The sequence below is a fragment of the Python bivittatus genome, unplaced genomic scaffold (assembly GCF_059951505.1).
Source record: "Python bivittatus isolate LINGU-HERP-01145 unplaced genomic scaffold, Pbiv_v1 ctg000980_np1212, whole genome shotgun sequence".
Taxonomy (NCBI): Eukaryota; Metazoa; Chordata; class Lepidosauria; order Squamata; family Pythonidae; genus Python; species Python bivittatus.
The window spans coordinates 24,882,260-24,894,926 of NW_028277125.1; the positions used below are offsets into that span (position 1 = coordinate 24,882,260).

The window sequence follows — 12,667 nt, forward strand, 5'->3', positions numbered from 1 at the left end:
AGAAAGAGGCTCTAATAGTAGACCCAGGCAGTGCTATTCCTATGAAATTGCCCTTTGTTGACCTAAAAAGTTTAAAACTTTTTAGATTAGAAATTGTATATTTTAAAATTAGCTTATACATGCATCAAAATCTCTAACTGACATGTTACTGACAAAGGCATTATTGTTTTAAGTAATTAACCAACTCTCTGATCTCCAGAAGAAAATGGCATAATTTCAGAACAATAATAAGTTAATGAAGACCCCAGTATGGGTCTTGAATAAAATATCTCCAAAAGGGATAAAGCTGCACAATTGCTGCTTTCCCAACATGCAGGCAAAGGGCTCTTTTCATTAGGAACGGAACACCCAAATAGATAAAAAATAGACTAAGAGAATTATGCGTTTTCTTACTGTGTCTCTTCCTGGCTAGGAAAACCCATTCAGATCTTGAAATGAACCCTCATTGATTCTTTTACTGTAGCAATACCCTAATCTTTCCCCAACTTTTTAAATATCATTTTTGAAATATACATTTGAAAATTTTCTGACTTACTAAAATAATTCTTGGCTGATTATTTTTAAAGATGCTAAGATCAGCTATAGCTATACCTACCGTAAAACTGTTCTTATTGAAGCTGAGCTGTCTCCATTTATCATATAGGTTATACCACATGAGGTTGTTACTCATTCAAGAAGCTTCTAAGTATTTATAATTCTATGCAAACATGTCTTTTCGGTTGCATAATAAGCATAATATTGTTATAACAGATAACCCCGTTTTACTGATACTTGAATTTTCTTCTTTTTCTATTTTCTGTTCCTCATAGCAAAATGTAGACAAGGAATTCTTCCTTCTTGCAACAGTATTTGATGAAAATCTGAGTTGGTATTTAGATGATAATATTAATAAATTTATAGAAAACCCTGAAGGAGTTGATAAAGAAGATGAGGATTTTCAAGAGTCCAATAAGATGCATTGTAAGAGTTTGTGTTTTGTTATGTTGGTTGAATATAATAAATTAGTCATCTTTTGTTTTTAACTGTATTCTCACAGTGAGCTGAAAGAATGGAGGAATGCACATATAATGGCATTTATTTCTCTAGAAGACTTCCCACTAGTTTTGCAAGTGGTAGGACTGAAAGGTCAGATAAATGGAGAAGTTATAGAGATGTACAAGTAAACAATCTAATTAGATCATCATGGTTTTCACTGAACAGATATTTTAAAATAACATAACAAAAATGAGTGCTTTGCGTAGAAGCCCTAGTTAAGATTTGGTAACTAGAACTTAGCATACTCAAAACCTCAACCCCAAAGTTATGAAAGAAGTCTATGAAGATTGAATATACCCAGTGGGCACAAGATGCAGGCCAGCTGTTCAAGAAACAGGAAAAAAAAAAAGATTTGAGCAATGAGAATGAAATTTCATAGCTGGAATTTTGAACAGGAGTATTTTAACTGGTAGCCTTTTACTGTAGGGCCCTATTTGATACAGCACTTTATTATTATTTTTTTTACAAAAAAAGAAAGAAATGTTTAATTCTTCTATGGACCAGATTTCCAGTCATTGTTAGTAACACAGCCTAATTATGTTATTCTTTAATTGACATTTTGCACTTTTTCCAGGAAACTCAGAAATTTTGCATATAGTTCATTGGGTGTTATTACATTTTTCTTTCTCAGACAAAGGCCTGAATGTTATCTCATTCACTCCCACAATAATTTACACCAGGGAAAGGTTTTGCAGATTGGATACAAATAAAACTAAAATTACCATATCTGGACTGTAAAAATTCAGTTGACTACTAGATAGCAGCAAGGTGTTAAAGTTTGGTGTGGGTCTTCCGGGCTGTGTGGCCGTGGTCTTGAAGTTTTGTTTCCTAACGTTTCGCCAGCACCTGTGACCGGCATCTTCAGAGTGCAGGAGCACAGACAGGAGCAGTTCTCTCTGTGCCCAGGGTGATGTGACCCTTTTTGTGGGTATTTATAGAGATCTGAGTGGGGGGGAAGGAAGGGGGGGGAGATTGGGGGTATGTGGGTGGGGTTGGGTTACTGAGTGGCTGCTTGTTTTGGTGTCAGAATCTGTGTGTATCTTCCTGGGGATTAGGCAGGGTTTTTCTTCTATTGAATTGTTAACGAGGGGCTGCTGGGGGTGATTAGCAAGTTCATTGTGTGAACTGTTCACATGTCCTGGTGGTTGAGCTGAGTTCTTTGACCTTTTGCAGGCTGTATTTTTCAGGATTGGTAGCCAGGTTTTGTTGATTTTTAGACTCTCCTCTTTTTTATTGAAGCTATGCTGGTGTTTGTGAATCTCAATGGCTTCCCGGTATAGCCTGGTATAGTGGCTGTTGGTGTTGTCCAGTATCTCTGTGTTTTCAAATAGGATTTTGTGTCCAGTGTGCTTGACAGCATGTTCAGCTACTGCAGATTTTTCTGGTTGCTGTAGTCTGCAGTGTCTTTCATGTTCTTTTATCCTGGTATGGATGCTGCGTTTTGTGGTCCCGATGTATACTTGCCCACAACTGCATGGTATGCGATATACTCCTGTGGCGGTGAGGGGATCCCTTTTGTCTTTTGCTGATTTTAGCACTTCTTGTACTTTTCTGGTGGGTCTGAAGATTGTTTGGAAATTGTGCTTTTCCATGAGTTTTCCCATGCGGTCTGTGACCCCTTTGATATAGGGCAGAAATACTTTGTTGGTGGGTGGCTGTTTTTCTTCTTCAGTCGCATGTTGCTTTCTTGGTTTGATGGCTCTTTTTATTTCATTCTTGGAGTAGCCATTTGCTTGTAGGACCCAATTAAGGTGGTTAAGTTCAGAGTTTAGGAATTGGGTTTCGCAGATCCGATTGGCACGATCCATGAGGGTTTTGATAGTGCCTCTTTTCTGACGTGGGTGGTGGTTGGAGTTTTTGTGTAGGTAACGGTCTGTGTGGGTGGGTTTTCTGTAGACTTTGTGTCCTAATTTGAGGTCTGGTTTGCGTATGACCAACGTGTCTAGAAATGGAAGTTGGCCGTCCACTTCTTTTTCCATGGTGAATTGTATATTGGGGTGGACGCTGTTTAGGTGGTTCAGGAACTTCTCTAGGTCTTCTTCATCCTGACTCCAAATTGCGAAGGTGTCATCCACAAATCGGAACCAGACTGTGGGGTAATGGGTGCGGTTTCTAAAGCCTGTTTTAGGCTGCACTCTGCACTCTGCACTCTGCACTCTGAAGATGCCGGTCACAGGTGCTGGCGAAACGTTAGGAAACAAAACTTCAGGACCACGGCCACACAGCCCGGAAGACCCACACCAGCCATCGTATGCCGGCCGTGAAAGCCTTCGACAATACATTGTTAAAGTTTGCTTTGTTGTCGACTAGGGATCCTCCAGATTTTTGGAGCTAATAAAACAGCATAGATTCATATATAGATGCTACATGCTTGCTTAGCTCCCACTAACAAAGGACGCCTCATTTTGGGATAAAGCTACATAAACCTGAGCAACCTATGTTATTAAATGTCCCAGATACATAGATTTAGGAAATGATTTTCTTTGCTTTTGATGGCTTCTGTATGTTTCTAAAACAAAACAGCAGGTGTCTCCCACCTTTTTTAGGTCATTAGATGTATCTGAACATTTGGCAGCATGTTATGGGCACTTAGAGGGGTTGCTGTGGTAGGTGTGGCCAATCACAAAACTTCCCTATACCAGAAGACAAAAAAATAAAAATACTGACTGCAGCTATCTGTAATTTTATTTCCTGTTGGGGACCTGGTGATAGAGCATCATGTACTTTAGATGTAGTTGTCTGTTTTGTTAGTTGGATAACATGTGTAATCTTTTTGTTAATTTGCATGCTTCTTTTGCAGCTATAAATGGATATATGTACGGGAATCAGAAAGGCCTTGAGATGTGTCGTGGAGAGATCGTTTCCTGGCATTTGATGGGCTTGGGATCTGAAGTTGACATTCATGGAATATATTTTTCAGGAAATACTTTGGTGATTAAAGGGACGAGGAAGGATACAGTTAATCTTTTCCCGCATACCTCTGCCACAGCTGTTATGAAGCCTGACTCAGAAGGTGAACAACAAAATCACATTTACTATTTATAAAAATCCTCTCTAGGTATTATTGCAGTGGGTCCAAATGTACATATTTTACTAGGTTTTTCCAAATGTGGAATGCGCAATTTCCAAATCATAAATCTGATTCTATGTTTCTGTCCTCTTCCACTCTTAATCCATAATCCAAGATTGTATTTCAATTGAAAAACTTATTTTCATGAGCCATTTTGTGAGATCCCCTGGTATATTGCATCTCCACAAGCCCTATACACTGTTACCAGAGTCTACTATGTAGCTGAAAAAAAGAACATTATATTTGAGTATATGCAATGTCTTCGTAAAATATGAATTATGGCTTGTGGCAGGGGGAGGGGGAGGGGCACTAGCAAACTTAAATATTTTATAAAAGATAACCTCTATTATCCTGTTGTTAAAGCAGCAGAAGAAATCCAGGAAGTAGTTTGATGCACACTAGGACCCACTGAACTGGTTTGGAATTGGTTTCTTGAGAAACTTCAAGTGTGTTATGAGGAAATATTATTCTGATTCTTTCTTTGTCAAACATGACAAAGAGACAGCTATCTTGTTGTGAGTCAAAGGGCCCTAGAACTACAGAATGACATTCCACTGCCTCATTTATATCTTGATACTACACCAGCCTGCCACCCTCTGGGGGTATGACAGATGCAACTCCCCAAATTCTCAGCTATCGTAGGTGCCAGATGGTGAAGACTGATCTGTTGGTTTGGAAATGGTACTATAATGCAGGTTAGATATTGCATCTTTTAGATGTGCCTAAGTTTGCCTTTTTCTTATTTGCTTGTTTCATCTAGTTGCTTCCTATTTCTTTCTCCAGGTATTTTTGAAGTGGCCTGCCTCACAACAGATCATTACACAGGTGGTATGAGACAGACATATCAAGTAAAGAGGTGTGGTTCTTCAGCAAAAGATGAGCAATACACTCATCAGAAGACCTACTACATTGCAGCCATAGAGCTCGAATGGGACTATTCCCCTAACAGGACATGGGAGCAAGAGAGGCATCAGTTCCATGATGAGAGGTAAGACAGCACTAATGAAAATAAAACCTTAGAAAACTCTCTCTTGTATGATGTATCCAAATTTGTATGGGAACAAGGAGTTGGGTCTTCTGCTGCGATGTGGTGCAATGGCAGCACTTATATCCTTCTATATGAGGCTTTTACTATGGAGTGGTAACCCTGCCTTTCTCATGAAATTTTTTTGGGTGCACAACTGTGTGTGTGGATATGTGAATCGTGGCTTCATTTTTTCCTCTAGTCCAGGAAATCCATTCTTAAACAAGGAAGATAAATTCATTGGGTCAAAATACAAGAAAGTGGTTTATCGGGAATATACTGACCAAACATTCAGCACCCTTAAAGAACGGAATGAAGAGGAGGAGCATTTGGCAATCCTAGGTATTGGCTTCAAGAGCTTCAGTAAAGATCTGGAGCTTTACATTACAATGTATCATATTTTATAGTGCAATCTTCAAAACAACCATTCATGGGAATATCTTGTGCTGACTGAAGCATAGTTTTAGGGAGTGATTTCAGGATTAAACCAATGGGTCAAGCCAGAAGCTTTGCAATGTCTACATGGAAACTTTTTACTTATGTATTTGTTTGTGTATCATGTCACCTTCTGTGTTGCATCTAATAGACTCTAATCAGCTTACAAAGTCAATGAATGAACAGCAGTGTGCTGTTGTCATATGTGCAAAGATTTCTCCATTCGGGTCTACTTGCTTACCTATGCTGATATAGTTATGAATAAATATCCCCTTGTGAACTTTGTGTAAATTCCAAACACATAGATGGCCTAATCAAGCAATACCAGTGTGCATGAAAATCTTGATTAAATTTCATGTCAACCAAGGCTGCTACTGAAGCGAACAAGGCAGATCTGCTTCACTTGAAGCTGAGCATACTTCATCTAGGTCCTGAAAAAACAGTTGGCTCAGTTTGCATATAATGCTAAACCATAAACCAAGTCAGGCTCTGGTGTTCTGAAGAAACCAGATTCTCTACCTAGTTTCAACTAAGTACCATTTTTTCGTATGTCCCAAGAACATCACATAGCTGGCTAATTTAAATTATGGCTGTCTATGGTACCTATGGATATTTACCTTCATACCTTGAAGGCTTCTTGCCTCTTCAGATTTCTTCTGTGATTGTCCATGGCAGACATTTTATGTCTCCCCAATAGTGTCCACATGGTCTCAAAATTCTAAATCTACTAATTCAAAGCAAACTAAGGTCCAAATGTCATTTCCAATGGCTGCATACAGTAGTTTTAAGTAACCATAATTCATGTTTTGGAATGTAATGTCTAGCTATGGTTAAATGTAACTAGGAAGGTCAACACAGGATGGGAAGTATGTGAGCCTCAAACTAATCCAGTAGTTTTGCACTATGAGAAACCAGATTAAGTCTTAGTTTATTGTTATGCTGTGCCTGATCCAGGACTATGACTTGTAGTTGGCTTTAAGGTTACTATTTAAAACTTTCTTGATCCAGGAAAAGTTCAGCTTGCCTTCATGTAAATCCATTCAATTCTGATGTCTGAAATATTTGTATAGCTTTATACTTCCCTTTTACTTTATTTTTGTATTACATGTTTATTTTTACCTCTCCAAAGGTCCTCTGCTTCTTACAAATGTTGGAGATAGAATTAGAATTATTTTCAAGAACATGGCCTTTAGGCCTTATTCTATCCATGCACAAGGAGTGAAAACTGATTCTCCAGCTATAACAGAAACAAGTCCAGGTAATTTATCATGTCAGTCCTGAGTTGATAATAAAAAAGAAGAAATAGATGTTGAAAAGGTTAAATCACCTTTAAATTGATCTAGGCTCCTTGTGACTTGGTGCATATGTCCATATTTTCTGAACGACAGTATAAAATAGTTTGCCATTGCCTTCTTCCAGAATGTTTTTTTTTAACTCCTCACTCTAGCCTATGTTTTTTGATGGTCTGTAATCAAAGAACTAATCAAGTTCAACCCTTGGTTAATTATAATTCAACTTACATTCAATTAAAAGACTATAGTTATATAATTCTGCCAATTCCATTTTAGCACCAATTGTAATGGTTTATAAGTGCTTGGATTTGGAATTTAGCAAGTTTCCAGGGAAAGGAAATTATACTTTTTTTGCATTCTATTTGCATACGTAAATACAAAATGCATGAGGCAAACGTTAATGATATTCCATGGTGCTTTTCCTTGATGTGTACTCAAAAGCATGGATCTGATTATTTTGTTACTGTTGCTATTTGAAAGGGAAAAATAGTATCCACAATCATATCATTTTTGATGCGCTATATGTATACTTCAAGACAATTCCAACCACCTATTCAGGAGAAATTGTCACATGAATTCAATGGGATTTCATCCCAGTTAGGGCTGCAGGACCACACTCTTTATGATAAAAATAAATGAAAAATGGTACACCTTTAATGTACTAGTCTCCTGAAATTACTAAATCAGAGGATTTGGATTTAGTTTTAGAAAATTAGGTTTGAAGAAATAGTTTAAAATTTGTGATAGCGGATAGGGGCAGCACAGAAAGAGGAAGGGAAACGGTACCCAATCCATCCTGTTTTGCATGAGAGAGGAAACTCAAGAAAAAAATATACACAGTAAAACAGAAGGCACCTGCTTCTTTTATTTTGCTTATATTGCAAAGCTTCTTTTCTCCCCGGCATAAGATTGCAAAATTCATCCAAAAAGCATTTCCATTTTTTAAATTTAATTGATTAGAAAGGATCAAAAACCTCACCGTGAGTTGGGCAGCCATATAAATTGCTTTAATAAACAAACAAACAAACGGCTACAAAAAGAAACTCATGTCCATAATGTATGTTTCATTCAGGTGCAACACAGGAGTATATCTGGGAAATCCCAATGAGATCTGGTCCTGAGGAAGGGGATTCTGCTTGTATTCCCTGGGCATATTATTCCACTGTGGATAGAGTTAAGGTAAACTCATAGTGACTGCGGTCAAAGTTCTCCTCTTTTCTGGGCAGATAATATTCCTAAAGCAGCTCAGGTACATTAACAAATACAACATTCTGTAATTTTGTAGTAACTGGAAGAATGACAAAGGGAGCTAGACTGGCCTTGTACATCTCATTGATTCTGCAGTGGAAATGTTTCTTTTTTTTTAAAGGAGAGATAGGGACTCTGCTGATGACTCTATTCTGATAGCTGAAAATGTAAATGATCTGCAAGCTGTAATAATGCAAGCCAAGGTGCACAGTGAAAAAATAGGACTACAGTTAGAGATCAAACTAATGACATCAGGTATAGTAACTGACCTTAGAAATAAATCCAGAGTGCTCACTCGGGGTACAATGACTAGGCTCAAATGATCATATCTAGCTCCCTTGAGAAGTCCTTTATGCTGAGAAAAGTGGAAGGAAAGAGGACAACCAGTGTCAAGGTGGATGGACTCAATTACAGTGGTAATAGGTACACCATTAGGACCTCTGAAGGGCATGGTTGGGGATAAGAGAAAGTCTATCTATGTGGTTGCTGAAAGTCGACACCCATTGATGGCACATAATCAATCAGGGATTCTGTGGGTGTTTAGAAATTGTTGGACTGCATCATTCTTCACTACTAGCCATGGTTGTTGGGACAGTTCACAACCAGAGTTTACCAAGCGTCTAGGGAAATACTGGTTCTGCTGTTTGTGAGAGAACTCTTACTTTGGAATCTACATTTGGTAATCAAATATACTCGAACTTTTTAGGAGGCAGAATGAACTGTCACAAATTACGTTGGCAAAAAGCAACCCTAATTTATATTTAAAATGAATGTTAAAAGGTTGGATCCAAAGTCAATCACATATAGGTTCCCTAAAATCAATGAGAACCTCTGTGTGTGTGTATGCATGTGTGTGACTATTTAATCATTGCCTTTTTCTCAGATACAAAGTTTTATGGTTTGCCCTAGGCTCCTTATAAAGGACCAATGCTTCCTCAGATATTAACCACTTCCTTTCATGCATACTGCCCTAGTGATGATACTAGGTGATTATTTTTATTTCTGGTTTCAGGACATCAATAGTGGATTAATAGGGACACTTGTTGTCTGTCGCAAGGAAGTTAATCGTGTAATTCCAGAGTCCAAAATTCTGCAGTTTGCTCTTCTTTTTATGGTGATTGATGAAAATGAATCCTGGTACTTGGATGAAAATATCAAGATATATTCTGCCAATCCAGGAGATGTAAACAAGGAAGATGAGGAATTCATTGAAAGCAATAAAATGCACGGTAAGCTTGTATATGGAATTTCAGTATTTTGGAATGAGAGTTATCTCACATCAGTTAAAGTGGCATTGTATAATGCATGAATGGGCAGAAATGCTTTTTCATGTCTTGTTTCACACACACACCTTTAGCAGAGGAAAGCTGCAGTATTTGTAAGATTGTGATACAGAACAGATAGATTGATCCTGTTGAGCCTGAGGAAGTGGACAGGGTTCTTGTTGCTGTTAGTTCAGCCATCTCTGTAATAGATCCATGCCCCTCCTGGCTGGTCAAGCCTGCCTGGGAAAGGATATGTGACTGGGTCTGGGAGGTGGTTAATTCTTCTTTGAAGGAGGGGGTAGTTCCACTGGCTTTTAAGGACACGGTGGTGTGCCCCCTTCTCAAGGAGCCATCACTCAACCCAACCACTCTAGACAGTTTTTGTCCAATTTCTAACCTTCCCTTTTTAGGGAAGGTTGCAGAGAAAATGGTTGCACTGCAGCTTCAAAGGACTCTGGATGGAACAGCTTATCTAGACCCATTTTAGTCAGGATTCAGGCTGGAGTATGGGATGGAGATGGCACTGATCATGCTCTTGGATGACCTCTGGTGGGATGGGGTAGTGCATCCATTCTAGCTCTTCTTGACCTCTGAGTGGCTTTCAATATCATTGATCATGGTAACCTTCTGGACTGGGTCTGGAAGTTGGGGGTGGGCTGCTATGTATTTTTAATTTTTTACTGTAATTTTTTTATTTTTAAAATTTTGTTCACCACCCAAAGTGACTTGGTGAGCTGGGTGGCCATACAAATTGAATGAATGAATGAATGAATGAATATCTTAAGGTAGTCCTTTCCTCTCTCCTACAAAAAGCAACTTAACAAACAGGTCCTGCCAACTTTGCTCCATTGGCAACTGAGGTGCACATAAACATTTTGGTGCCAACTATACTAATCTCAGCCTGTTAGCATCAGAGGCATAATTGTGCAATTTAATATAGTAAGGATAAAGCATTGATTCTTGAATGCACATCATGAGGACTGTCCAAGGCCAATAGAGGGACTACCTTAGATAGCTCCAATCTCTGAGCTCAATTTGAGTTAGCAGACCACCAGTAATTCTCTTGGGCAATTATCTTTGTTAAGCTTCTGATGAGGTTTGGTGTTTGTACTAAATTTATTAGACAGACAGGAAGCTCAATAACTGGACAATCAACAGAACTTTTATAACAAATATTTCTTTCCTTAGCCATTAATGGAAGAGTGTTTGGAAACTTGAATGGTCTTACAATGCATATTGGAGATAAAGTAAACTGGTACTTGTTAGGAATGGGGAATGAAGTCGATATGCACACAGCACATTTCCATGGCCATAGCTTCAATTACAAGGTAAAAAAAAAAAGAATTGTATTCTTATTTTTAAAGATAAAATAAAAAGAAGGTACATATTTAGTTAACAGGAAAGCAGTGCACAGGATCAACTGAACACAAAAAACTTTGTGAAGTCAGATAACTTAGCCTAAGTCTGCCCATTTTGGCTGCCCATAGCTTTAAGTTTCCAGCTAGAGAACTGACTGGGAATTGAAGCCAGGACTTTTTCCCTTAATTATACATTTCTCTCTACTCCCTTAGTGATTTTCGCAGAGGAGCAAAACATAGTCTATTTCATTTGCCTGGAAAGGATGTATGATTTTAGTAAGTGCCCTAACATCCATAGGTTTACATCCTTGCAAATCTGGAAATTGTTACAGGCCAGGCCTTTGTACACTGATTCAGTTGAAAGCAACTTTTGACAAATGGATGAAAAATAGCAACAGGGCCACAGTCCACTCTAGTATTCTCCCAACAACTGCTTCATCTGCAGTGTTATTCCTCCCTTGAGGACAGAACAGGTTTTACTTTGGTCCACTTTCAACTGTCTAACATTAATAGGCTTTAAGCTGTAATTGAAGATCCATAATCATAAATGTTTAGTTCAAGTGTTTTTTTTCCAGTTTTCTTAAGTTAGAAAGTGCTTATATGTTAAGATATTTAAAATTTTATGATGCTCTCTATTCATTTTATTGCATTCTTCCAATTAATTAATATTAGAAGAATTACACAAATATATGGTGGTTGTTTTTTCTCTCCAAAAGTACAATAGAACTTTCCGGGGAGATGTCTATGATCTTTTCCCTGGGACGTTTCAAACTGTTGAGATGTCTCCAAAATATCCTGGGACCTGGCTACTGCATTGCCATGTGACTGACCACATCCATGCTGGCATGGAAACGACTTACTCTGTGCTCCCAAATCAAAGGTAAATGTTAATTTGCTTCAAAGGAAGGAGAAAAACTCTGACATGCAACAGGTTTTTCCACCATGATTCAGGCTTTGAAATTCATCTCCTAGAATCTCTATGTTGTTCAGCCAATGTTGTGCCAGACAGGTACTTTGAGGGTTGGTCTAAGACATCAAGGTGGCTAGGAAAAGTTGACTCATAAGATGGCCAATGACAGAAACCGTAATTTTATTTATCTCACTTTTTTTCTAGACTCCCTGAATTTTATTCCCCATGCCAAGCTATGGAATCAAATGGGGCTTTAACTTGTGGGTCTCTAGTCCAAGTCCAACACTTTAACCATTAATCACTTTAACCCTCACCTCTCTAATGAAGGTGTATGTTTATTGTTTCCATTGGCATTCTGGAATGGAGTGTAACTCTGAAAATAAGCAATACAAATCTAGTACTCCAGCATTAAGCTCACTAGTTAAACTGGTGCCTGCAAATGAATAGATGTCTTCTCTCTGGGCCTATCCACGAAACCAGGTTTCAGAGACTATACCATATGTATGAAACCCGGTATTCACCAGGAGTTTTGGACTACAGCTGTTATAGTTCTTAGCCATGCTCACTGGGTTTTATGGGATAAAGTATTTGGAATATACCAGTTTGCCTAGTTTTAGCATAGACAATTGCTTTTAGAGCAGCTAGTTTCTTAGAATCTAGCCCTTGCAATATGAATTAAAAGGGGAAAAATTAAGAACCATACCTACTTTTGACTATATTAAGCATATTAAAGTATGTATTAACTAAAACTAAATGTTCTTTTGAAAGCCCATTAAACTTCACTTTCTATCCTTTACAGCAGTGACATCAGACAAACGACAGTATGAGCTTCAGCTGAAATATCAAATTGGAAAAATGATTCTATGGTGATAAGATGAGCTATGCGATTCCAAGTACTGACAGATTTTTAAAATCCCTGATCATGATTAAAATAAAACTAGTAGAATGCTTTTGTATGCAATGTCTATCTTAGTTATGATCGGTAGGGATTTTAATTTTCTAGAAAGGCCTATTCTATTTCTAATTTCAC

General features: G+C 38.1%; 1 protein-coding gene across 1 annotated transcript in view; it reads left to right on the forward strand.

Annotated features, from left to right (window-relative positions):
- CP (ceruloplasmin) overlaps positions 1–12,593 on the forward strand; it is a 34,385-nt gene extending 21,792 nt beyond the window's left edge. Inside the window, exons 10-19 of the mRNA XM_088132246.1 lie at positions 810–960; positions 3,836–4,048; positions 4,889–5,093; positions 5,332–5,471; positions 6,694–6,822; positions 7,929–8,035; positions 9,117–9,333; positions 10,558–10,697; positions 11,444–11,607; positions 12,437–12,593. Coding sequence (XP_087988372.1) covers positions 810–960; positions 3,836–4,048; positions 4,889–5,093; positions 5,332–5,471; positions 6,694–6,822; positions 7,929–8,035; positions 9,117–9,333; positions 10,558–10,697; positions 11,444–11,607; positions 12,437–12,464 — 1,494 coding nt within the window. The 3' untranslated portion in view covers positions 12,465–12,593. The remainder of the gene's footprint in view (positions 1–809; positions 961–3,835; positions 4,049–4,888; positions 5,094–5,331; positions 5,472–6,693; positions 6,823–7,928; positions 8,036–9,116; positions 9,334–10,557; positions 10,698–11,443; positions 11,608–12,436) is intronic.
- Positions 12,594–12,667: the final 74 nt, after the last annotated feature.